The following is a 27,139-nucleotide window of genomic DNA, read 5'->3' as shown; positions in this document are numbered from 1 at the left end:
TTTCATAATGTATCCGAGCATCTTGTTAGCCTTTTTTATAGCTTCCCCACATTGTCTCGATGAAGACATTTCTGAGTGAACAAAAACTCCTAGGTCTTTTTCATAGATTCCTTCTCCAATTTCAGTATCTCCCATATGATATTTATAATGTACATTTTTATTTCCTGCGTGCAGTACCTTACACTTTTCTCTATTAAATGTCATTTGCCATGTGTCTGCCCAGTTCTGAATCTTGTCTAGATCATTTTGAATAACCTTTGCTGCTGCAACAGTGTTTGCCACTCCTCCTATTTTTGTGTCATCTGTAAATTTAACAAGTTTGCTTACTATACCAGAATCTAAATCATTAATGTAGATTAGGAATAGCAGAGGACCTAATACTGATCCCTGTGGTACACCACTGGTTACCACACTCCATTCTGAGGTTTATCCTCTAATCAGTACTTTCTGTTTTCTACATGTTAACCACTCCCTAATCCATGTACATGTGTTTCCTTGAATCCCTACTACGTTCAGTTTGAGAATTAATCTTTTGTGCGGGACTTTGTCAAAAGCTTTCTGGAAATCTAAATAAACCATGTCATATGCTTTGCAATTATCCATTATCGATGTTGCATCCTCAAAAAAATCAAGCAAGTTAGTTAGACACAATCTCCCTTTCCTAAAACCATGTTGACTGTCTCCCAGGACCCTGTTACCATATAGGTAATTTTCCATTTTGGATCTTATTATAGTTTCCATAAGTTTGCATATAATAGAAGTCAGGCTTACTGGTCTGTAGTTACCTGGTTCAGTTTTGTTTCCCTTTTTGTGGATCGGTATTACGTTTGCAATTTTCCAGTCTGTCGGTACCACCCCTGTGTCAAGAGACTGCTGCATGATCTTGGTTAGCGGTTTGTAAACTACTTCTTTCATTTCTTTGAGTACGATTGGGAGAATCTCATCCGCCCCAGGGGATTTGTTTATTTTAAGAGCTCCTAGTCCCTTTAACACTTCTGCCTCAGTTATGCTAAAGATAATTAAAACTGGATAGGAACTGGATGACATGTGGGGCATGTTGTTCGTATCTTCCTTTGTAAAAAATTGTGAAAAGTAATCATTTAATATATTTGCTATTTTTTTTTCTTCATCTTCGATTTTGTCATTTGTATCTCTTAGACATTTAACCTCCTCTTTGAATGTTCTCTTGCTGTTGTAATATTGGAAAAACATTTTGGAATTGGTTTTAGCCCCCTTAGCAATGTTCATTTCTATTTCTCTCTTGGCCTTTCTAACTTCCTTTTTGACTTGCGTTTGCAGTTCCGTGTACTCTTTCTGTGTACTTTCTTTTTGGTCCCTTTTTAATGCTCTGTAAAGTGCCTTTTTTCGCTGAATATTTTTTTTTTAATTGATCTATTAAACCATTTTGGCAATTTAGTTTTACATTTAGATTTGTCTACTTTAGGGATGTAATTGTTTTGTGCCTCTAGTATTACATTTTTGAAGAACAACCATCCTTTTTCTGTGGATGTTTTCTCTATTTTACTCCAATCTACTTCTGTTAGTCTTTGTTTCATACCTTCATAGTTTGCTTTTCTAAAATTGTAAACCTTAGCGTTAGTCATTACTTTTGGGATTTTAAAAAACACTTCAAATGAGACCATGTTGTGGTCTGAGTTTGCTAGTGGTTCTCTGACCTCTGTTTTAGTTATTCTATCTTCGTTATTTGAAAAGACTAAATCAAGGCATGCCTCCCCTCTAGTCGGTGCCTTGACAAATTGTGTTAGGAAGCAGTCATTTGTCATTTCCACCACAGTCAGACAAGGTCATTGTGTCAGACAAGGTCGTGACGAAAATAATACAGACAGAGGGTTTGTAAGTAATCAACAAAAGTTGGGACACTTGTAGGAATTGTTAGCATCAACTTTCAAGAGTTAATTTACTTCCATTGCTGCAGAACAGCTGTAAGTTGTCAACCCATTTCTTGTTCCCTGAAAAAGGCCTTTTTGTATAACTCTGAAATGTACTTTATTTTTCAGTTTTTGGTAACCTAAACTATTTTTTTAACCTCTAACAGTTTACCTCTTACCTTTGGACTTGAACTGCTTAAATTTCAATAAAAACTGGAAAAATGGGGGTGTTCTAAAACTTTTGACTGGTAGTGTATATAGTAGAAACATAAAACATAAATGGGATATTGAAAGGTTTCATGTGCAGTGTACATTTTTCCTTATGGTTATTTTAATAAAGCAAACAAAAGCTAAGATTTGATAGGTCAGAAAAAGCATGATTTTCAAATGGCAGAAGGAAATCTTACCATTTCTCCATGTTTGTGCTTAATAAATAAATGACTCAGAGATACCAAAAAAATATATGTGTGTGTGTGTATGTGTGTATAGTAAACGAGCCTTGCGGCTCGGGTTCGTTTAGTTCTTTAAAATATAGACCCAGACACAAAATGAGAGGTTTAAAGCGTGGATGTGCTATTTTTAATTTTTAAAAAAAGAAACGCAAATGAAAACAAACGCCTAGCTCTTATGAGCACTAACTATACACGAGCAGGAACCTGCTCTAAACAAGCTGGACAGCTAAGCTGTTTACCGGCTGAAAAGTCTTCTTTATAATGATACAAAGGAACACACAATACCTTTGTGTGACGCTCGGCAGCAGGGTACACCTCCTACTTCCTTCGACTCAACCATGCCGCGCAGACTGGCTGCACACCTTTTAAACCCTGCACCTGACACTAACTTACAATAATTACCAGGTGCGGGTGATAATTAAACAATAAAATAAATCAAAATGTTCATACGCACATGTTTTCTGCAGGGAGGATTTATCCCCCTCCCTGCTGTGTTACACTATATATATATATATATATATATATATATATATATATATATATATATATATATATATATATATATATATATATAGAGAGAGAGAGAGAGAGAGAGAGAGAGAGAGAGAGAGAGAGAGAGAGAGAGAGAGAGAGATTGATTATTTTGAAAATGCTAGATGAATTCAAATTAGACCACAAAGTTATCACAGCACTAAGAATGGTTCCTCAGTAATCAATCAAAGACAGTTTTTTTAAAATTCTGCTTTGACTCAACCCACAGAAGCATACACATCACATTTGGGAACATTTTGCACAGAACACCAAATGAAGGAATGTTTCTAAATTCCATTATGCTTCTGAATTCCGAAACGTGGTCTGTAAACTCTCTAGTATTACTCCAACGTGGTGGAAGCTATGTGAGATATGGAGGAGTTCTATATTACTTATTGAAAAAAGCAGGGAATGATTTAGGACTTCCATTGAAACTACTACTTTGAAACTTTAAGTGCAAGTTTGAAGTATTTTTTTGGAGAACAATTTAGTTACAAGGAGGAGTAGTTTAAATATGTTTTCTAAGTAGTTTCTTGTTAGTCTTATATAATTAAACTTCTCTTATTCCTTTCTGAAAATGTGTCATTCCACTTGCTTCAAAATAGGGCTTATAATGTTGTGGCCGGATAAGCCTTTAATTGACACATGCTCTCCCAAATATTAAAAGACTACTTTTTTTTTTTTTTTTTTTTTTTTTTTAGCATTCGCTTTACCCAGGGTCAACCACGCATCTATATTTGACAAAATACATATGTCAATAAATAAATCTTCATCAACAAAATTGTGTGTTATGGACGTTTGCCCCAAATTGCATAAAATATTCTTCAAAAAGTGTGCTTGGTGGTAGCAGGTGAGCTACCTGAGTAGCGACCTTCTCTAGAGGACTACATGTCTTTATAAGCTCCTCATCTTCGTGCTTCTCGCTTGCAGTTGTAATGTGGTGCACCAGGTGTTGATTTGTTGATAACAGCCATTTCCTCAGACAGCTTGAGCTGAATTGATATAAATGCAGAGGACTCCCAGCTGAGCCAATCATCTTTCATCAAAGCTTCATCTTTAAAGGGAAGGGGGCAATGGGGGCTAGCAATGCACAACTGGCAAAGTGCAATTCATTAGAGGGTGACTTTCTGTACTGCCCTGATGGCACTGAATACAATGATGCAGAAACTACTATATAAAATGTAATTTGATCAATCTTAACACAGTGGGGTGTATCCTTTTAGCCTACAGATATTGAACTACTTAGAGTACCAGAATCATACTGCTTCAGAACATGGAATTGTTCAAATCTTTCAAATGATCTCTTTTTTAATGTATTGTAACAGCAACTGAATCTCACCTACCATAAACAGCTTGCATACACAAAAGCTTAGAAGTGGCATCAACGTTTTCAGCAAAGTCTTTTTTTATTTTTTTTATTTTTAGAAAGTAGAGCACACAGAAGGTCTGTAGTAAACATGCACCAAGGAACTATATTTTAGTGCAAAACTTAACAGGATTGTTGGGCTCTGCAGCTTCAAATTACATTCATTCACGCACTGGTGATTTTTGTATCTTGTAAATAACAGCATCGTGGGCATTCATCTTAGTGTTATCTCTTCCAGTATTCTATGGCCTAGGCTGAAATGAGTCTAAAAGCAAGAATTAAAGGCTGAAACAGCATGAAGCACAAAAGTGGAAGACTAACAATTCTCTGTGGGTAGATGTGATTAAGAGGGACCCAAGGATGAAGCAATGTGGTACAGTATGTATTTTAACACAGAATGTGGCATATGGCCACAGACCTCTCCTCAATGTATTTCTATTTTATTTAGTGTTTTTTTTTTTTAAATGTCAATTAATAAACTCCCTGTAGGATTAGTCATTTACAGCAAAAAGATTAATTATCTGAATTTCGATTTTACAACCCCCTCATCTCCTTGCCCTGTTGTCATGGAGAAAATGTGTTAATCTACCCTCTCTCTGGTATTTACAGTACTGCAGTGCATGTTATATATTTAGGTACACACTTAGATCCATTGCTATTTTGAGTCTAAAAATAATTACTTCTGTCTGTTACAATTAAAAAGTCTGCTCATAATGAAAGTAGTGCATACACTTCAGAAGAGGTACAGTTGGTAGATTTATACGTGTTCAAAAGACAATTTTAATACATTTTATTCTGTACTGTTTTTTAGTACTCTAGCAGTGCTGAGTGATCCAAATCTTAGACTTATCAATATTACAAAGCGTGAGGCACACAAATGGTGAAAGGCACATTGCTAATATCCTGAAGGTCAGTATTGTAAACATTGGACTGCATAGCAAGGGTGCATCACATGGAGAATCTCAATCTGCAGGAAGCTTATCTGCCCTTCCTTCCAGTTCATCAAATTAAACAACCAGTCAACATCAGCCATTCCATCTCTAAGTATCTTCATTAACAGGGGAAGAGATTACCCCTCATGAAACAACTTCCTACAGCAGCAATGGATTTGTGTGTGTGTGTTACTTTTCAAAACCGTGAGAAACTCTAATTGCACATTGATTCTAAGTTGACAGAAAGAAGCCACTGTGTGAGTAAACCTAGACATCTTTAAAGCTATTAATAAGAGTCTGAGGCTTCAACGTGTGAGATGGCATTTACAAAGGTATTGAAATTCCTTATGAGTATCCGATTGTATTTAACTTGTGTGTTTGCTACAGCCTTGCTTTATTGGAACCCTCTGTACAACAGAGTCAACGCATTAGTTCTTTATTATTCGAACACCAAAAAGTCACATGACCACATGAGATCTTTGCAGTTGTAAAGGGGCTATGGTGGATTTTCAAACTCCTCTCGAAGAGATGGTTAAATACAGTGATTGCACTCTGACACACAGCTCTTTAAAACCTTGCTACTCAGCAGATCAAATGTAATCTATACTACTGTGGATTATAGATTGTCTGCTGTTTCAATAGACCAAAAAATGTAGATCCTTGCTCAATTTATTTGATGTTTTATGACTGTCAGTCAAGTCTAAACACTGCAGCTGTAGGGCAGGCCAGTCAGAATTAAACATTTGCAATGGCTATCTTTCTGAGTGTCTCCAAAGCAAAGAAGAGAAAAAAACATACTAACCAGCTCAAAAATAAATAAATAAATAAATAAATCTCATGTGTCATGTTTGTATTAGTGTGAGCCTGAGAAATCTGATACTTGCTATGCATACAACACTCTTTTTACCCAATGGGTTAAAAATCAAGACAGGCAGAAAAAATAAAGGGCATTCTACAGCAGGTATCAGTCCCAGTGAAGGGGCAGAATGCAGTAAGACTGTGTCCCAGCGACATGCTTATCTACACTCACCAGCGGTTCCTAATGAGAGCTTTCATGTTCAGACCAATTACTTGAAATATTATACATCCATCTCCAGGTGCATTTACACATGAAAGACAGCAGTGACTCATTCGAGCCATTCCGCTGCAGTGAATGCCAGAACATTCAGAGCAGGGTGCTGGAAGCACACATAGCAGCACTGGGTGGTCCTTACAGTATATACATGGTATAAATATTAGCAAACCTTAAAAAACCCAGATGAAAAGGAAAGAAAGAATCACGGGCAGGGTTTCATATCTGCGGTGCTTATTACTGCAGCAATGGGTGGCTAAGCGATTCTTTTTTTGTCCTGACTATCAGCAGCGCATTGCCGGTGATATCAGTGTCAGAACTATGGCTGTTGCCATGGCGATGCTATGCTGAAATATTTTTGCAGCTTGCATTAACAACAGCATAGAAAACAGGGAAAGAAACAAGACGACTGTTGTAATGGAAATTAGACTCTTGATCATTTTTGCATTGGTGATTGGGGTAGTCAGGTTATGTTTGTTTTTGGAATATTTATTTTTGAATGTGTATTATGCGTACACATGTCATATTTTAAACAAAATATCTAAGTATATTCTGTGTTTAGGAAGAATGTACTGCACTGTATACATATTGTAGATATACTGTTACTGTATATAAAACCCCAAACACCGTCAGCAGCTATAGTGCTGAATCAACCAACCAGAATGTTAACATTTTTATTTTGTTTGCTGCAAAAGTATTACATAAACATTTTTTTTCCACACCGTTTTAAACCCTTTTTTGTGTGTGTACAATTTGTTCTTTGAAACTTCCAGTATAATACTTTATAGTAATACTTTATATGGTGGGGGAAGTGATACCAGCAGGCATTCACCCTCTGCTGGTGAAAGGGGACCCAGCAGGCATTCACCCTCTGCTGGTGGACAGGGACCCAGCAGGCATTCACCCTCTGCTGGTGGACAGGGACCCAGCAGGCATTCACCCTCTGCTGGTGGAGGTGGCGGAGGCAGAGGCAGCTCCTGCTGCTCTGCTCCAGGTGGTGGAAGTGGTGGAGGTGGGAGTGGAGTGTAGTCTCCTGGCAACGGTGGTGGGAGCGACGCATAGTCTCCTGGCAATGGTGGTGGGAGCGGCGTGTAGTCTTCTGGCGACAGAGGTGGGAGTGGTGTGTTGTCTACCCTTGTTACAGGGGACTGGTGTGGCTCTCTCTCACTTGCAATGGACTGGTGCAGCTTTCCCACACTTGCATGGGACTGGAGCGGCTCTCCCTCACTTGCAGGGAACTGGTGCGGCTCTCTCTCTTGCTCTGGTGGCAAAACCAGCAGGCATTCTTCCCCTGCTTGTGAAGATGGGGACAGCAGGCATTCTTCCTCTGCTGGTGGAGGTAGAAAAAGCGGTTCCTTGGGCTTTGTATTCCAGCGGTCCCTCCCGTCTGGGCGCTGGACGCTCACAGTCCCCCTGTCTGGGTGCTGGATGCTCATGGTCCCCCCGTCTGGGTGCTGGACATATGGGCTCCCCCCACTTAGGCATTAGTTCCCCCTCTGCGTATTGCGTGGGGCATAGGGCCAATGTGTGCCCATATACCCCACAGCCAGGGCACAACTCTGCCGCAAGGTATTTGAGAAAGGCCTTCAAGCTGTCGTCCCCGATGTCCTCCTGCTGTTGCTACGGTTGCTGCTACCACTTTCTTCTCCCACTCCTTCAGACCTTCCTCTCCTGGTCTGGTTCCTCCTCCTCCTCTTGGAAGGGGCACACAGCCACCACGTGCCCATACACCACGCAGGCAAGGCACCAGCCTTGGTCCTCCAGACCACCGAGGAGCTCCCCCTGCTCAGTGTTGCCATCTCTCCAGCCTTCCATTTTTTAAAAATGTTTTTTTCCAAAAGACAATAAAAAAGAACCAGCAGTCGCCCCCCCCCCCAAAAAAAACCAAAAAAACAACGCGGTTCCTGCTCTGGTCAGCGTCTAGGTGGCGCTGGTAATCCCACAATGACACCACGTGTCACAAAGACGGCTGTAGTGGGTGACGTCAGACCAGAAACAGGAACCAACAAAGAATAAACAGAAAGGTGGAGTTTGGTGAAGCTGAGCGATTATTTTCGCTCAGCATTTAATAATTGAACAGACAGACAATAAAAGGTTGTAAAGACAAACAAAACACAGGACACAGCACATTAGCCAAAATAAAGATACAGACAAAACATACCAACACTAAACAGACAGACAAATGAGTGGACGAACAGACAAACATGGTGAGTTTAAATCAATTTATGTTTTTACTTTCACCTCTCCACACCCGTTCTCCACTCAAACACACAACCCCGAGTGAGTGAAAACATGCTGCTTTTATGCAGCTGTACCGAGACTCGATTGCTAATCAATCATTCAATTGGAGTCTCGGTACAACTGCACATGGATTAATAAAGTGCAATTCCCCGTGCTCACATATTATTACATTTTACCTGCGCGTGAAGTGCTGTGCAATCCTCGTGTCTAAATAGAAATATACATTTTAAACACTTGTGTTACACAGACCCATTTATATCCCGTGTACCAATGACTATACACCAACATTAACACACAACACATAACATACAATACAAATAAATAGCCCATGTGCGGGGCACTTTGCCACACCCCACCACATGTTCCCTTTTACGGCTCAACAGCAACTGCAGCTGCAGCAGCAGTCTGCATACAAGCCTTAACTGTGTAGCTCAACATTGTCCAAATGACATAAAATATGATCCTTTACTTTCTAGATACACTACTTTTGTTTGTGTGCTTCTGTATCGCAGACTAGTGTAAACACAAGTGGATTGCATCATTAGAACTGTATAAACAATTTTTTTTTTTTTTTGTCATTTAATTTCAATTACTGTGCAGCTGTGTGCACGTTTTCAACCGGTAATGAATACCTTGCTTGTCGACATAAATCGACAACAATTCTTGACAATGGCACAGTAATAATTGACAATGGCGCAGTGAATGAAATCGTAGTTACGTCAATGTTATATGCAACAAAGATCTTGTATTCATGTAAAGTATTTTTATTTATGAACCACTGCATAAAACACAGTATGATTTAAGTGAATGTTAACTTTCCAAAGGTAGATTTATCAAAGCTGTTGTGTATAAGCAAATAAATATATGCAGCATTTTTTTCTATCTGAACACAAATCTCCTAAATCTGTATTTTAATGAAACCAACAGTAGCTTAACAGATTGCTGTATTGCTGCAGCAGGAATGAGATTATGCCTAGGATTAATGTGGTTGAATCTGTATTCTATTAAATCATCATCTGTAATTCCACTGTGTATTCTGTCACATTGCTTAGACGGACACCCCATCCAACAACAACAAACATAATTAATGTACTATTGGTTATATCCATAACTTTAATTATAAGATGTTTTCTTGTCCACAGTATTAGGATGTTTCATTTACTTCTATTCAAATTGTTCATTTAGACTTCAAGGCCTTCATTATAAATGCAGAGGCAAAGTTGGGTTCCATACAGTACATTTATAAAAAACATCCCACTATTCCTACTAACTCAATGGGGGTGCTTGCATTTCGATCTCATCCAGACAGAAATCCCACAGCAATGTTTTGTGTCGAGCACTACTTCAGCTTGTTATTGTGGGCTATACTAGGATTTCAATGCTATTACATGTGCACTTTTACCATCCCGAATTTTTTTCTTAAAGTATTAAAGGGAGGGCCTTTGACGAGGCTGAAAAATGATGTTGCAACGTCCAAAGTATTGCTGGTTATTACAAAAATAATTTTAAATTGATTACTGTCATTGAGAAATTTGTAACCTAGCAACCGGAAAAAAACTGACCCTTTAATATTTTAATATTGGCACAGTTCTATCACTCTAAATGCAAATTGTTTTCAACATGTACAGTATTGGTCCAAGCAGACCAATGCTTCAGATTTTTGTTCACGGCTCACTGCTGTTTTATTTTAGCACTACTTTGTCTTTGCTACATATAGAAGCATCTGTCAGTCACAGCATTATCTTCAATTTGACTGCTGAAGCCTATCCACTTTTCATACTGAGTGGCAGAGTTCAACAAAACATTAGACACGCATGTTTGAATGTAGGCTTGACTGGTGTAAAGCTATCTAGTTTGTATTAAAATGGCTACAGGTATTAACATGATGTCTATTAAACACTGTAGCAGAGTGGTGGTGGGACAGAGCCAAGCAGAGACAGAGTAACAGTCTCAAGCGACTCTGTCTCTTGTGCGGGGGGGGGGGGGGGGGGGGGGGGGGGGGGGGGGGGGGGGGGGGGGGGGGGGGGGGGGGGGGGGGGGGGGGGGGGGGGGGGGGGGGGGGGGGGGGGGGGGGGGGGGCATGGGATGTGGGGTACTCCGTGAGGGCAGCCAGATTTTAAACGCTGTCTCCTCAACTTTTTTCTCCTACAATACTTTCTCATTTCACTCTGCTAGATCCCAAAAGGGACACGTGCTTGAGACTGGGCGACTGCGGACAAGCACATGTCTCACAACTGTCTGCTAATTTTTTTGCCAGGCCAGGTAAACTGTCTGCTGCTCAAACTTTGATGTGGTGACCCTTCCATGAGGGGCTTCACAAATCTTGCATGCCTCGGCCATTCCACACAGTGCCCCATCCCCAACTGGATGCTTTTGTGGAGACAACCTCCCTTCTGGTGACACTGCTTAGCACTACGCCGAGGCGTAGATGGGGTAGTTGTTTCCACCAAGAGAGTGCCATTAGATAGAGGTGGGATACTGTCAATAGGCATTCGCGATTAAACATTGGCTGGAAGACCCTGCGATTGAACCAGACCTGCAGAGGGCTTATATGGAGGAGACACAACTGATAGGTCTGGGAAGCTACTGCCATCAGACCCAGAAGTTTCTGTAACGTCATTATTATTTGTGCTCTGTTGAGATGAAAGAGTTCCGAACAGACGGCTGTTCTCTGCGCTCTGCCTTCCAACAAAGTGGCCAGCATGGACCCGGAGTCCAAGCACACTCCGAGATAGGAGGCTGTTTGGAAAGGTGTGAGCTGGCTCGTCACATGATGTTGTTTGAGTCTCAAAAAGGCCAAATAGCTCCCATACACTTCGAGAAGGCACGTGGAGTTAGAGAGAGGCCTAAGGGCAAGGCATGAAACTCGTATGCTGTTCCCTGAAAGGCAAACCGCAAGTACTTCCTACGCGCTGCTTTGTGGGGATGTGGAATTAGGTCTCCTTGATGTCCACTGTGGACTGTGGCCTGATTGACTGCAATAGTCCTTGCATTGTCAACATCTTGAACAGTCTTAGGTTCAGAACAGGTTGTCTGAGGTTGAGTATGAGTCTGAGCGACAACCTTCCTGCTTTGGCATTCAGAAGTACCTGGAGTAGAACCCTTCTTCCAACTCAAGGGGGTTTATCATGCGAATAGTCTGTTTTTGCAGCATAGCTGTTACCTCCTTAGACACCACAGTGGCATCTTGTGGGCCTGTGACTAATGTTGTAGTCATGTCCTGAAAGAGAGGGGAACCATACTTGAATAGCAGCAAATAGCCAATAGTCCAGATGGCTCCAAGAAAAGGGGATCTGGGCCTGTGGCAACAAACCCCTAGGGCTGCGGTTTCGCCTGTGGCTTAGCTTGCGCCTTCTGTCGTTGCTGAGGGCAGCGGAACCTATTATTGCCTCCGCTGTACTTTTCCACATAATGCACCCTGCAGGACAACCAATGTAGGGGAAACAGAAGGATGTTGCCGGATGGTCCCAGGAAGACTGGATTTCATATAGAAAACTGTAGAGCAGATGGCACCAAGCATTCCCGCAGCAATTTAACAATAACAGTTCCCTTGTGGGAAACAGCTGGCCAGATTTTCCATCTGCTCCAAGTCTGCTGCTCACCTGGAATGGTGACTCTTCCTCCTCAGGGTGGGAAGGGAAAGATAGGCTGAGCTCAAGGAGGATGAAGAAGAATGTGAAGACAGTTTCCTGCCTGTGCTACATTCTCGGGTGCTTTGTCCACCATCCCTTGGCGCAGAGCCATAGGGTGAGGATGCAGGCAGCACTCCAGGAGAAGGTGATGGGGGAGGGTGCTGAGCAGAAGTAAGGGAGAACCTCTTCTCAAGTGTGCATTGGAGAAAGGGGTATAAAATTTGCAGAAGCTGCAATTAACCACTGCTCCTTTGGCATGCTCTGGCCCCAGACAGGAAGAGCACCTGTGGTGCTTCTCCTCCGTAGGCAGATTGGCCTTGCATGTCTCACAGGGATGGAACCCAGGCATGATGCAGGGAACAAGCAATGCAATGTACAGTACAATGTTGTACAGCTGTTGCCTCAATCTGCTTGTATATATCGAATGGGCAGATCAAGACCCGAGCAGGAGAGGTTCAGTATCGGTTCGGTAACGGGTTGGAACTGGGTCGGTACAGCGGAAGTACCAGGTCAGTTCAGTATCAGTTCAATGTACTTACCAGGTCAGTACTGATTTGGAACCTGGCTGGTTCAGTGACTTTAGCACCGAGTTGGTGCTGGAAGTGGGTCGGTGACCTCGGTACCGGCGTTATGGGTCCATCTGGTCGCAGTTACCACGGGTGGCAATGTACAAACCACTGACAAAACCACTCAGTCAGTATCAACATGAGACTGAGGGAAGTCTGCTTGTCAAAATAAACTAACAGCCATGACAATCGTGATGCTAATAGCTGTTCACCAAAGCGGCATCGAGATACTGTGATTGTAAAACAACCAACAAAATGCCGAAGGTAGTATCTGTCCTGCTCAGCAGCTGCTCTTACTGTATGCAGGTCAAGCACCACTTTAGACAGGCCTGCGTTCAATATCTGTAAAACACAAATAAAACAATGAGAAAAAAAAAACTCTCATTTAAAAGTTACAAATATATAAAAATATACATAACCTTCTCTTATTGGCAAAAGCAACAAAATCGAGACAGTAATAAGCTCCAGCCAGAGCTATGTGGCCTGGGGGTAGAGCACAAAGTCAGTTGACTTATGATGCTGGGTCCTGGGGAAGGAGCAACTTGAGCCGCTGGCTTAACGCGGGGCACAAGGCCGCAGCAGGTCCATAACCAGTACCAGGCTGTAGTGCACACAAATATGCCAAAAAAGAAAAACTATTTATCACATAAAAACTGTGTAAAAACTAGGGCTGCTCCAATTAACAGATTAATTGGACCGATTAATCAACTGAAGAGTTGATCGCGATAATTTTATTTTATTCGTTTCTTTATTTAAATCGCATATATATATAATAAAAATCAACCAATAGAACAGTATTTTCTCCACAGCAGTCCAATCATCAGTGAGCGGAGACTGGACATAAACAGTTCAGGTCTTAAGTAGGTTTAACCAATGGGAGAGTCAAAGATCTGCCCCTTGTTATGCAGGTGTCCAATCATGAGTGAGCAGAGGCGGGAGATAAATATGCTAGGGTAAGGGTGCAAGAATAGCTGAGTTTCGCACAGTATTGCTAATATTATAGAGACCGTTATTGAGAATTATATTGAGAACTTCAAAGTAATATTTAGAATTGCTACTTACAAATTAAAAAATACATTTCATCAGACAGAGACATCGGAGTGATTCAGTTACAAATCAATTTTCAAGAAGGGGTTTCTCAGAAAAATTGGAGATTTTTAAAAAAAGGGAGGCATATACCACAAATACACAGGAAGGTAAGAGATCTACTTGCCACTTCCAACATTCAAATTATGAAATATATCCATGGCTTATCAGTAGCTGTCAATTAAAAAAATAATAATACTGCTGGAACTGTCTTTTGTTAATTACAGAAAGGTAATATGGAACATGCACTGGCTGCAGCAAACTAGGATATCTATTGAAGTCAGCACAAAAACATGAGTGTTCCCAAAGTCACTTGCAAGCCCCTGTAACACAAAACTTTTGAACAAACCCAGACTGATGTTCAACTGTATGAGCAGAAGCGTAGGGATACAATACATCACAATGAGAAAGTAAGAAAATTGTGAGGCTCTTAAACGCTTGATTGATTCTATTGTTTACCTTGGGAGGCAAGAACTGGCATTCAGAGGGCATGATGGCAGCAACAGTTCCTCAACTAGAGGTTCTAGTTGATTTCTCAGATTTTTGACTATGACCGCATGTTAACCAATCACTTGTCAATAGCCACAGTATTCTCGGGTACCTCTTACAAGATGTAGAACGAATAAAAGCAGAAGCACAGGAAGCCAAGTATGGAGCTGTAGTGGAAGATTAAACAACCGAAGATGGAAACGCAGCTCAGCTGGCTTGCTTTTCAGGTATGTGACTGACAGTGGCCTAAAGGAATGGTCGTTTTGTGAAAATGTGTTACATTTAGTAAAATAAAAATAATAAAAATGCTTTTAAAAACACCAAATTCCCATTGGGCTTATTTTTATTTATTTATTTATTTAATTCTATTGATTTTTTAGTATTACTATACAGGACAGCCGCTATAACATTGTTTCCTTATAATAAAAATATGCACAGATTAATCTACTGATTTAATCTACCAATTAATCAACTAATGCCCATAAAGTAACCGATCAATTTTTTTTTTTTTAAACGATTGACAGTTCTAGTAAAAACACAGTAAATGTGACATATATACAGATATTGTACTTATCTGAACAAGGTTCTCTGTCTAGTCAGTCTTGAAAGGAAAAATGCTGCTGAGATCTGTCACCGCAATCATTTTGATCCCTCGGGGGTGGGGTCACAACTAGGTCACAGGCTCAAAGAGCAGCTTTGGTATCCAACATTCAGGATTCAGGTCTTTAGGAGGTAAACACCCATTCGGTAACGGTTACATTTACACGTACTTGAAAGGGAATCATAAGTCATGTATTATATTCTCTGTTTTTATCTTAAAAGTAAGCCATGTAGTAATAAACATGGTCAGAAAGGCCATATAGCATATCTTGTTAACAATATATACATTGGTTTACTCACAGAAAGTAACACACATTGCATTAGAGAATATATCTTTACTTCTAATGAGGAGACTCAAACTGACAAAACTGGATAAATACATACTGAATAATTCAAAAGTACATAACTATACTGTAGGTGAACTCCCCTTTTTTTTTCCTGTTAAACTGCAGGTTTGCTATTATGTGCCCCCATGAACTTTAGAGGGTATCCCCAAGGTTTCCCTGAAGACTTTGTAATACGCCGAGTAAACAGCCGCCCGAGGAATTTTGATGAACTCACAAGTCGGGCCGTTGAGGTTTTCACTGCTGTAATCCAACTTGTTTTCCTCTGCCCTTGCTTGCTTTAACTGCATCTCTCTTTGAGGGATACAATGCACTGTGGTGTTCAACACAACATGTTTCTGACGAATATGCCAGCCCATCCCAGTTGATTTCTATCTGATACCAGACAAGAGTTTTTTTCAGATACTTTCAGAATGGGGGAGGTGTTTCCCAAATATTCAGCCACAAACATTTTCTCTTTGTCGTTTTGCAGCAGATATACTGTAGATACCCACTGTTCTGCCCTTCTGCTTGGCTGCTTTTGTGTCGTAGCAACTGATATGAGCCTGGAGGCCCAAAGGAGATCAGCTGATCCATAACTTATACATCACATATACTGCATGTGCTGTGGGATCCGTTAAAATTAAATTATTATTTAGTGTTAAACTAAAAAAAAAAAAAAAAAAAAAAAAAAAGAGATTATCCTGTACAGTATAACTAAACTAAGTTTGGCAGCACCTAGAGTAAGTGCTGTATTTCTCATAGGGATTTGTGTAGTTGTTAACTACCTCAGGTTTTAGCCAGACAAGGCCGACTGTTCTGCTACCTTAATGTACATATATTCTTTCTGAAGTACCAGCATTTTTTTCATTTTTCATGAGTCACTGTATTTACCTGCTATGCAATGGTGCCCCTTCTCAGTTATTTCGGACTGTTTGGTGTATTCATTTAATGCGATGTGTCCAACAAGGTGATGCAGAATTCTGTTCACCCCATAATTTAGTTATGGTAAAATGGCATGCCTCAGAAAGAGACAGATCTTATGAAATATTCTTGAATTGAGAGCCTCTGTGGGTTAAATTTAAGCAATCATCACAGTAACGTTTTTTTTTTTTTTTTCTGTATCTTCTCCACACGACTGCACCTCATCACCGTTTGATAAACATGAGACTAGCTGGAATGAAAGAGAAAAGCAGACATGAAACAGACCAAAGAAGCCTTTGATGAACTAATACGGTAACCCTTCAGACTCCTTAAAGATTTGGAGGACACCTTCTTAAGATGTTATCCACTGCCTGAACAGATCTCCATGCTGTACGTCCTTCTTTAGCACAAACTTCACTTCCTCATTACAATCCCTTCTTCAATTAAACTGATATCATAATTTACAGACGGAGACATAAAAGATGAAAAGGGCTCAGAGAACTGCTTTAATGGAAATAATGCCATTTTCTTTGGATGTGGCCATTTTTGGTGCTTGCAGCATTCAACTTGTTTAATTTTACATTTGAGGTCTGGTTCAGTATTTTACAGCATATCATTAAGTGGTCTGGTATACTGTATCTACAACAAAGGCGGCAAAATTAATGCTGAAATTAAGAGCTACCTCTTACTGGCCCAGGTCGAAATAGAGGAATACTTTTAATTTCCAAACTGGTCCCTGTTGGAAGCATCATGCATGACTGATTTGTTACATTTTAGTGATGGTATGGTTAAAACAAAAGAAGGTACTAATTGTGAAAAGATACTAGTGATGCCTAACAAATTCTTAAAATAAATTCATATGCAAAGTAAAACCTTAATTACCTTGTGGCTTTTTTGGAGTCTTAGAGGCTGTGAACTGTGAATTATATGCAGTGACTTACAATAGGAAGTTGATTTAACATCTCATCCATAGGATGGAGCACAAGGAGGTTAAGTGACTTGCTGAGGGTCACACAGTGAGTCAGTCAGTGCACGAGGTGGGATTTGAACCGGTGACTGTTGGTGGCATAGATGGGATTTGAACCAGTGTCTTTCATTCCAGCTAGTCTGATGTTTATCAAACGGTGATGAGGTGCAGTAGTGTGGAGAAGATACAGAAAAAACAAAAAAAAAATGATGCTGCGATGATTGCTTAAATTTAACCCACAGAGGCTCTCAATTCAAGAATATTTCATAAGATCTGTCTCTTTCTGAGGCGTGCCATTTTACCATAACAATTATGGTGTGAGCAGAGTTCTGCATCACCTTGTTGGACACATCGCATTAAATGAATACACCAAACAGTGATCACATTCCCTCCACTTTTAAAGTTTGCTTGGAGAAAAGCAGACCAGAAGTTGCACATTTTACACAATGCATATATAGATTTAACTTTGACTAATTTATCCACAATAAATCTCACGTGAACTGAAGGTCAGTTGGCATCCTGCTAACACATGACCAAGCCAATTGTCAGTTTACACCAAGGAGCTCTACAGCAGACATCAGCGAGCAACTGCCCCCTGGAGTTATCAGGGCCAGCCTGCTGGTGACTGCTTTGAGCTCACTGAGTATTCTACAATGTAGAATATCTTGCATTTGAAACAGCTTGCTGGCAATTACCAGGAGTACAAAAACCTGAATTTACAACATAATTTCCAATCCCAATGAAGTAAACCAGTACGCCTTCCGGCAAACATCTAAAGATATGTTTCACTCTACAGAACCTCATACATAAACATGGGAATCATTGATAAGGCTGCCGGTGTTTACTGAATTTTAAAGAACTTCATCAAACCACTTGAGCCCCAAATTACCATAATAAAAATACCCAAGTGGAATGGTATTCTTAAGTGTAAATGTAAATCGTGCAAATACTGAACGTTCTCTCCTTTTTGCTATTCGGACAACTAAGTCAAGAAAACACAGAAGATCATACACTATAGGTCATTGTGGGGTAGATTTTTACCTGTTGATTTTTCTGTACCCTCCCTTTGGTGGGCAAAGTGGTGGCTGGGAAACAGCGGAAATGCCACCGCAAACCTGCTGAATGCTTCTCTTTCCTTATTTAATTTAAAGAATATGCCAGAGAACAAACAACTCTGTGTAAATTCACACAATCAGTACCTTCAATTTGTGAGCAGTGGATTCACATGGAGGCTTTGTTGTGGTAGAAGAAACATACCTATTGAAAAGGCAATACTGGATACAACAAAAACCTATTACAAGCTGGATCGAAGACAAATCAACAGAGATCCTGATTATAAGTTGTGTAATGGTTCCTGAAATGATCCTTATAAAAGTTTACCACGTTTTGCACGTTGCTCCCATAATTTACCATGCTTTCACTATGCAAACAAAACACCAATACAAAACAAATAGGCTGTATAAACACTTACCTTGCACCTAAAATGTCTGAGGTGCAAATATGACTACTAAAAACCAGGTTCAGAAATACCTTCCAGGTGGAAAATAACAAATAAAATACAGTCCAGAATTTGTATTTATAAAGTAAATATGCTTGTATCACAGAAGACTGTTGTAAGAATAAAGTTAGTGGGTATGCATCAATGCCCTTATAATACGTGATGTGTTATTATGATGATAATCGTTACATTTATTACACATTTGTCATAACTGTTTCTCCCTTTTGTAGTACAGCTGAAGGATGCAGTGCACAATCAGTACTTTTTGTTTTTTACATGTTAACCACTCCCTAATCCATGTGCATGTGTTTCCTTGAATCCCAACTGCGTTCAGTTTGAGAATTAATCTTTTATGAGGGACTTTGTCAAAAGCTTTCTGGAAATCTAAATAAATCATGTCATATGCTTTGAAATTTTCCATTTTGGATCTTAATATAGTTTCTGCAATTTTCACAGCATGTAGTCAGACTACCATCAAAACATGTGGAAATGAATCCATTCTCAATTCCAGGTGTGATCCCTTGTTGTTGTTGTACTGTATACACTATATGGTGCTGCGTATTTTGCTGAAATTATAATTAGATTTCTATTCCTTATGGTTTCCAGAACACAAACTAAACAGATGCTTGATGTCATTTGCACTTTTCTTTAGTCAACTATCCCATCATGAAGATCCAGCCAAGTGCCCCCCCCCCAGCAAGCGGCTGTGGCTGCAGAGGCGAGATCTGTGTTTATTTCCTGACTTCTCCCACCCAGACAGGAAGACAACTGAACCATACTTTAGTAAATAAAACAAGGCATCCAGAATCTCACTATATATCCATGGAGTGTCCATATTCACAGTGTCGACAGAAAAGAAGAGGCTCGTTCATGTCTTGCATACTGAAGGAGATGTGCAAAGCGCACCCTTAAAACCTTGAATATCAATCAGTGTAGAATGGGGGGATGTACAAAATAAATACAGCTGGGGCTAGTTCAGTAAGATGTCCTCACCTGCTAAATGATTTTAAAGTCTTTCATGCAATTCTATAAATCATGGCCTGGGAAATGTCATGGCCTTGCATATGAATGCTTGAGTGGTCATAAAGTAACACTGCTAAAGGCTACAGATGCAATTTTATAACAACAAAATGGAAGAGCCCTAAATGTGTGTTGTTGAAGGAGTTAGGTATAATGACTACAGGGATTTCAGCACAGCATATTATATAATTCCCACAGAAAGAAAATGAATAAACCATATTTCAGTAACCACTTAACTACAGAGAGTACCAAGTAGAGCACACATTTAAATACATGTTGAATTAAAGCTGTAACCCCACAGCACCACATACACCAACAATATGTATCCCCAAACAGCTGGGTACAACAGGGCTATCAGACCAACAGCCAGACATCACCAGTACAATTCATTTCTAATAAGAATTCAGTCAAATGTGCACCACTGCCTGCCCCGGTACTAATGGCCAATAACACAAACTGAAACTGACAGTACACTTCAGCTTTAATCAGGTATGAGTCACACATATTAAGAGCTTAAGCACAGAAGCGTAACATTTTATTCTCCCACATACGAGTGCAGCATACACGATGAAATTACAAACGCAGTTTAACCCTTTCTCCTCTGAATCGTCTGCTGTTAATTAATAAGAGCGAGGAGGAGGAGAGAAAAAAGCTTGATTGTGCTTCCTCCCTCCTCCAGACCCTTTCCTGGTCTGAGTCAGTTTTGAAGCAGAAGCTCCACACATTCCTTAAGAGCTGGTTTTAGTGATGGGTTGTGGAGCACTACTTGTTTATAACATGGCCAAACATTATATATATAGTAGGGGCCCTATTTCCGTATGTGACCAAATTAACTAAAGTTTTTTTTTTTTTTTAGGCAAGTGTAGTCAGGGCTGGTATAGCCTCTATTTTTGTAAATGACTAAGTGTTTAATTAGGGGTTTAAGCATCCAAATCACTTATGCTAGTCTAAAAAACTAAATTCTCTCCTACAGGTAATATTGGATTTAGACCTGTCAATGTAGGTGTGATTTTTGAAATCTGTCATCGCTAACATGCTGATTGATTAGGCAGAATATCAATTAGGACAGTAATGAGCAGCCAGGGCACATAATTGCTTACATTTAGTTCTCTAGCCATTTGTAACAGTCAGCGTGCTTTACAATAAATGAATGCAAACACCAACACAACTGGAAAGTAAGAAAATAAAAAAAATCTTCTTTTGTTTTTTTGTGACACCTGTGTAGGTTTCGGAAAGCAGATATATTTATTCACTCTCTTCACTAAAGCAGCACTCACTTCTGTCACAATTTTGGACATGGTAGACTGGTTATGCTTGTGTTGTCTCCGATGGATCTTAAATCCCCCTGAAGCAAACTATATTAGGGCAGTGGTTATCTTCATGGATAACTCCTGACAAATCCAATATTGCTTGTGTATTTAGTCGAAAAATACTAATAATCTGTTAGGGTTAAAAAAATACGGTGTCTGTATAATCTAGCAAAAGGATACTCCTGCCCCCCTTTATTCTCCTTCTCTCTGTCTGAGCCAAAAAATTAATCTGTCATTCTCGGTTTCAAAACAGTAGTGAATTGTCTGTTTTTTAAACAATAGCGACTGAAGTTACACGAAGTAGAAGCGGGTGTAACACTGGAATTCCTAAAAGCCTAATAATAGACATGTAAATAATTTGGAAATTGCACATAGGGGTCAGCTAATTTAACTTGCCGTAAATAACTTAAAATAGACATTAACCAAGTAAACGCCTGGAAGCACCTAAACTTACACGTTCGAAAATCGCACAAGTCACCCGTCTAAACGACTACAGGCACAGCTTATGTCACATATGAAAATAGGGCTCTAGATGTCTTGTAATATGTTAAAACACCATCAAGTGATAGATCATAGTTCAGCAAAACTGTCTTTCAAGATTTAACAAAACAGAAGGACTGGCTAGTTGGGATTTTGTGTGATTATGTCTAAAAATAGCAATTTTTTTTTTAGTTAACAGTAAGCAATGATAGCAAAGCCATACACGGTGCAAAATACCTTCCATCTCAGAAATGTGTCCTTGTCTTGCTTAAAATTAGAGGCCAAATAGAATCATTTACATCAGTGTGACAAGATAAGACTGTCTTGAATATCCTCATTGGCTATCTACAAGTGTTTTTCCAGATGCTTCCAATACCTATACAGTCAACAGCATGTCAATTATTTTTCTTTTCTAGTTTGCTGCAAGCCCAGTAGTTGTCTACACATCCCCTAATTACAAGATAAGCACCTACCTCTAAATTGTATTCTTCCACTGTCCGCTTTAGGGGGTCTACAATCTGCCAGCAAATCAGGATGCAGAGATCAATCAGCAGCATCCCACCAACTATTATCATCAGCTTCTGGTCTTTAATAATCTGAAAAAAAGACAGTCAGAGAGGAGGAGGGAGACGACATTCTCACATACCAATAAATGGAAGTTAAGGTCAAAATGATTTGGAATACACAATGTTTAGTAACAATGCTAGAAACCAATCACACATATCTTAATAACCCTCACAAAAACTGTGACTGTAAAAACTTGTGAGGAGAAGGGTCATGGTTGGAAGGATATGATATCGTTTCTGACTTTGATTTGTTTCTTTCTTATAGTTGCTCTAAAGCCAATAGATGATATAATTGTGGATACGGTGACTCACTAGATGGCACTCTTCCCTGAAAGTCACAAGGTTTAATTTTGCCTGCAGCAGGATGGTACACAGGCTATTTACCAACACCCAATCAGAAAAGAACATATTCATCAATTAGTGTAACTCTTAATATGTCATAAAATCACATTTACAAAACATGCTTATTAACAATGTATTTTTTTTTTCAGTTATGGACTGAAACTCATAGGGCCTTATTGAGCAACAAGTGCATTACCAAAGGTGCATTGTTTTAAAGGAATAAAGCAATTTTAACAGTATCGGACTAGCGATTAATTCCTCAGAACTTCGAACGCCTGCTCTTAGCTGCTTCTTTGAAATGTTTGTATTCCTTTAAGAAAATAAGCCTTTTCCACGGCACTCCTTGATAAACAGGGCATCTTCTGATTAGCAGCATATATTAATTTCGACAAGAACTTAAATATTTTAATTTACTTCTTTTGGCACTGGTATAAAGTCATCTCAAAGGAATAAAAGGAAATAAGAGAATAGGATAAACAGGGATACCATTTCCAGCGAAACTTTAGTTTTTGACCAGACAAAAAGAGACTAGTTTATATTAGTATTATTCAATACAGCTATGAAGCCACCTGTTTAATAGTTACTTCATCCAGTCTTTAACTAAATCCTAGTTTAACATGAAAAGTTTTTTTTTTTTTTTTTTTTTATGTTACAAAATGAGAACGATACAATAACAGTTAATAAAATGCTGGAGTCAACAAAAATATGCTCTGATATTCTAGGTCTTGGGGTAGAAAGAGTTAAAAAAATTAAACAACAAGCCGGAAGGTCTCCACACACCAGATGCGGTGCGTTATTTTAATTGGCCACGAGACACTTTCGCAGCATCGTGACCATACACATGAGAAGCAACACAGAGGTGATGCAACAGGTTTGAAAACTGCCAGATCTATACAACTGTTCAAAATTGCTATTGACAAACCTATGATCAAGACTAATACATATTTCAACATGATGTAGTAATTACGAGTGCCTTCTCTCACTGTATTTCAACACATATGGCAATAAATCATACACACCAGGCTTATCCAGTTCCTTCGAAATGGACTCCCATATATCGTCTTCAAATTGTTTTCGCATGGCTCCGGTGCCATCCTAGTGCAGCTCTCACGTTTCCTCTGGTGTGAAAGGCACTTATCGAAAGTATTGGTTTGATTTATTTTGTTGCATCACTGCACAGTTGTGCTTGCCACACCGCATCTGATGGGTAGCAGCCTTTAGCCTATGAGGTTGTTTCTGTGTGTGGAGGGGAAGGGGGGCTCACATTCGAGCCATGACATGCACACAGTTATTGATGTTGTGTACATGCAAGCAAAACCAGAGGTTGTTGAACCTAATCAAGGGCTTCCTTTGAAATGATACTTTTCATTGTTGACTCAGAGATGCTGAAAATGAGCATTTAAAATAAACAAAAAGATCACTTATTCTGATGTTATCTGGTGCTTTGAGGTAAAAGGTGAGACCAATGATCTCCATCAAGATGGAGAATTAAATGTGAAAAGATTTGTGTTGTGAGTTTTACTATCTTCTCTTCCAAGGTCCACAGTTGCAGTAAAAATATCTTTAAAATGACATTGTTAACCTTTTCAATGTCAAAATTGCAAACCTAATGACGAACCTCTAAAAAGGTAATTTTTATATATATATATATATATATATATTTTTTTTTTTTTTTTTTACTTAATAACAGTTAAACGTCTACCTATGTTAGGTAAGCAATGATAAAAAAAAACAAATAATAAAACAGTTTAAATCAGATGTTACATAAGAAAAAAACAAACATTTTATTGAGAAGGTTTTTTTGTGTGTTATTTTAATACTCTGTACTGTGTCTCCAGAACTCACTGCGGCTTCATGCTTCGCTTAGACAAGAGAACACTTGAGGAGTTGAGTGAAGCTGAAAATGGAGCTGCCACTTCTGACTGAAAACACAGAGGGAATCTGACTGACAAGTCCGCTGTTTACCCAGCTTTGAGGTGAGTGAGGAAGGGCTAGTAGGATTTTGGTTTACACAATGCTCGCTTTCAGATTTACAATTAGCTATCTTCAAGAACAGTGGAACTAACCACTGTTTAACCCATTCCATCTTTAAATACAAAAGACAACCCCAGGTATCACCTTCAATTTGAAAAGCTGCTGTAATTAAATGGATAAAACAGAAGCCTTTGGCCTGTTATTAGTGTATTAATAAATCCATCAAAGACTAACCACCACCAACATAAGAGTTTCCATTGCAAACCAATGATAGCAGGAGCCAGGCCTGGGTAAGGGACTACTAGAATAAAGACAAAGTGCTTGTGACTTAGTAACCGAAGAGGGGTTTCCCTTTGACCACTCAGAGAATCGCCCTCACTGAGGTGAGGCCGAACCGATTGACCTCCAAGGCCGGGAAGCAAGGACTTCCCTCAAGGGGAAACTAAGGAAGGATAGGAGGACGAATCAAGGTCTCCCTGGCTTACTGAGTCGTCTAGTCGAGAGAGGTCAGGCTTGGCCTCCTCCACCTGTAAGAGACACATTCAATAAGCTGAGTTGAAGGACTAGCTCAAAATTTGGGAGCAAGCTTTGCTCTCCGAAGGGGGAGACTGGCACGGGTGCAAATGACTAGACTTAAGCAGGAGAATGAGAAACAAATATATAGTTAAAGTATTTTGGCTGCAACTACGCCACCAATGCAAATCAGAGGAAGGATCAGATGAAATTGAAAACTGAGGGGTTGTAGTCGCTGAATCGGAGGTGAGTGGAGCTTGCAATGCAGCAGGGGCGGCTCTTGAACTGACTAGTTTGGATCTCGGCTGAGACTTTTGAGCGTGAAAAACAGACTAGGCCAATATGAATTTGCAATATGAAACAAATAAGGCAGCCTGATCGCTCCCTGCTTCAATGGGCAATCCTTTTTTGAAAAGAGCTTTCACAAGTTTGTCAATGGGCTAATCTTTGTAAAAACTTTGCGCTGGAGAATCACCCTCAGGTCTAAAGAGTTAAGAGCGGTGAAGAGGAATGGCAGCGGGCACAGCTGGATAAGCAAAGGTTGAAGCAGCATTGTCAAATGGAGGAGAAGCAGGACGGGTGGATTTCTTTGAACATTTTTCCGGTGGATTATTTGTTGAAAGACAGCCAAAAAGAAAGAGAATTTCTTCATCTGAGTCAGATGAAAATGAAAGCTGCCCCGGGTGAGTAGTCATTTTTGAACCGATTGAAAACAAGGTTTGTTTTAAGATTGTCTGCAAGTGTACGTTATAACTGCAAACTGAAAAGCAAGATGAGAATTAGGAAGCTGGGTATTGTTTAACTAGGGTGACTGACATAATTAAAGGTTGACTGACAGATATTTTAGTGGGATAACACATGGGAGAAGTCCTGGCTCCAGCCCCCCCAAATACACAAAGGCTCAACTAAAGATATGTCTGAGGCTCAATCGACAAGCACAGATAATAATCCCTAATAAAACTGGCATGACTCCCCAACAGCCTGGTTCACATCTGATCTAACAGACTGTATGCAGAGTAAATTCATTTGTAATTACTAGCCATTTGTATGCATTTGTGTATCAGTATGGGGCAAACATCTAAATAGTTATTTTTACAGCAATATGTAGGTGAATGGCAACTTGGAGAGCTCAGCAATTTCTAAAACGCATTCCTACAACAATATCCTGTCCTGCATCTCAGTTAACTGAGCCTTGTATGGTTTTTTATAACCTACACAGAAGAATTAAACAAATGGACTGTCTTTTCTGTCTATTTATTTCCCGATTTCATTTTCAACTCAAGTGCAGCAAAACAAAAGCATGGTGTCACTGCCTGGAACATTGTGTCAGAGTCAATATAGAAGTGGAAGGTAGCTAAAAACAGCTCAGACCCACCTACTGTACTATTGAAGCCCACAGTTTCTCTGACACATCATGCTCTCCTGCCCACATGGTAACAGAAATATTGTAGCTGGAAAATCTAAAAAAGAGGCTTGAAGGGTAGTTACATCTGTGATCAATTCTGGACACTGATTTACATAACCTGTGTGAATGTAAAGTAAGGTAACAAGGTGTGCTAGTAAAAATTTACAAATTTAAGATGTAAAATCAGTCAATGTAAACATGGACAACTACCTTTCTGAATTGGAATAACCCTGAAACTGAGTTTGTAGTAAAACGATGGTATGCAGGTATTGTTGTGCTTGGATTAACCCAAAATGTATAGGCATGGTTAATCCTGTACTACAATAACTAAGGTAACATTAGGTAGTCCAAATCAATCCAATAAACTGCCTCATTTTTTCTCAAACTACTGCTTTTTTTTTTTTTTTTTTTTTTTTTTTTTTTTTACAGCTAAGTGAATCTTCATAGTCACATCACATTTGGAAATTCAAAAAATGATGGCTCCTTAAATGTGTAAAACAAATCTTGTTTTCAGTGGTGCTAAAAAAATGCATAGTAATATCAGTATGTAAACCCTTCAATTGGTGTTGTTAATGCATGCTAATACAAGTGTGTAAGCCCTTCGATTGGTCGTGTTAATGCATGCTAATACCAGGTGTGTAAGCCCTTCGATTGGTCTTGTTAATGCATGCTAATGCCAGGTGTGTAAGCCCTTCGATTGGTCTCGTTAATGCATGCTAATACCAGTGTGTAAGCCCTTCGATTGGTCTTGTTAATGCATGCTAATACCAGGTGTGTAAGCCCTTCGATTGGTCGTGTTAATGCATGCTAATGCCAGGTGTGTAAGCCCTTCGATTGGTCGTGTTAATGCATGCTAATACCAGAGTGTAAGCCCTTCGATTGGTCTCGTTAATGCATGCTAATGCCAGGTGTGTAAGCACTTCGATTGGTCTTGTTAATGCGTTCTAATGCAGGAACCTAT

The 27,139-nt window shown here is 39.6% G+C and overlaps 1 protein-coding gene across 1 annotated transcript in view; it reads right to left on the bottom strand.

The window, feature by feature from the left end:
* Positions 1 to 27,139, bottom strand: part of LOC121313661 (gamma-aminobutyric acid type B receptor subunit 2-like) — a 319,270-nt gene that overhangs the window by 44,494 nt on the left and 247,637 nt on the right. Inside the window, exon 13 of the mRNA XM_041246430.1 lies at positions 21,852 to 21,974. Within this exon, the coding sequence (XP_041102364.1) occupies positions 21,852 to 21,974 (123 nt within the window). The remainder of the gene's footprint in view (positions 1 to 21,851; positions 21,975 to 27,139) is intronic.

Source organism: Polyodon spathula, chromosome 3 (assembly GCF_017654505.1).
Source record: "Polyodon spathula isolate WHYD16114869_AA chromosome 3, ASM1765450v1, whole genome shotgun sequence".
NCBI lineage: Eukaryota > Metazoa > Chordata > Actinopteri > Acipenseriformes > Polyodontidae > Polyodon > Polyodon spathula.
This window is presented reverse-complemented; position numbering and strand designations above follow the sequence as displayed.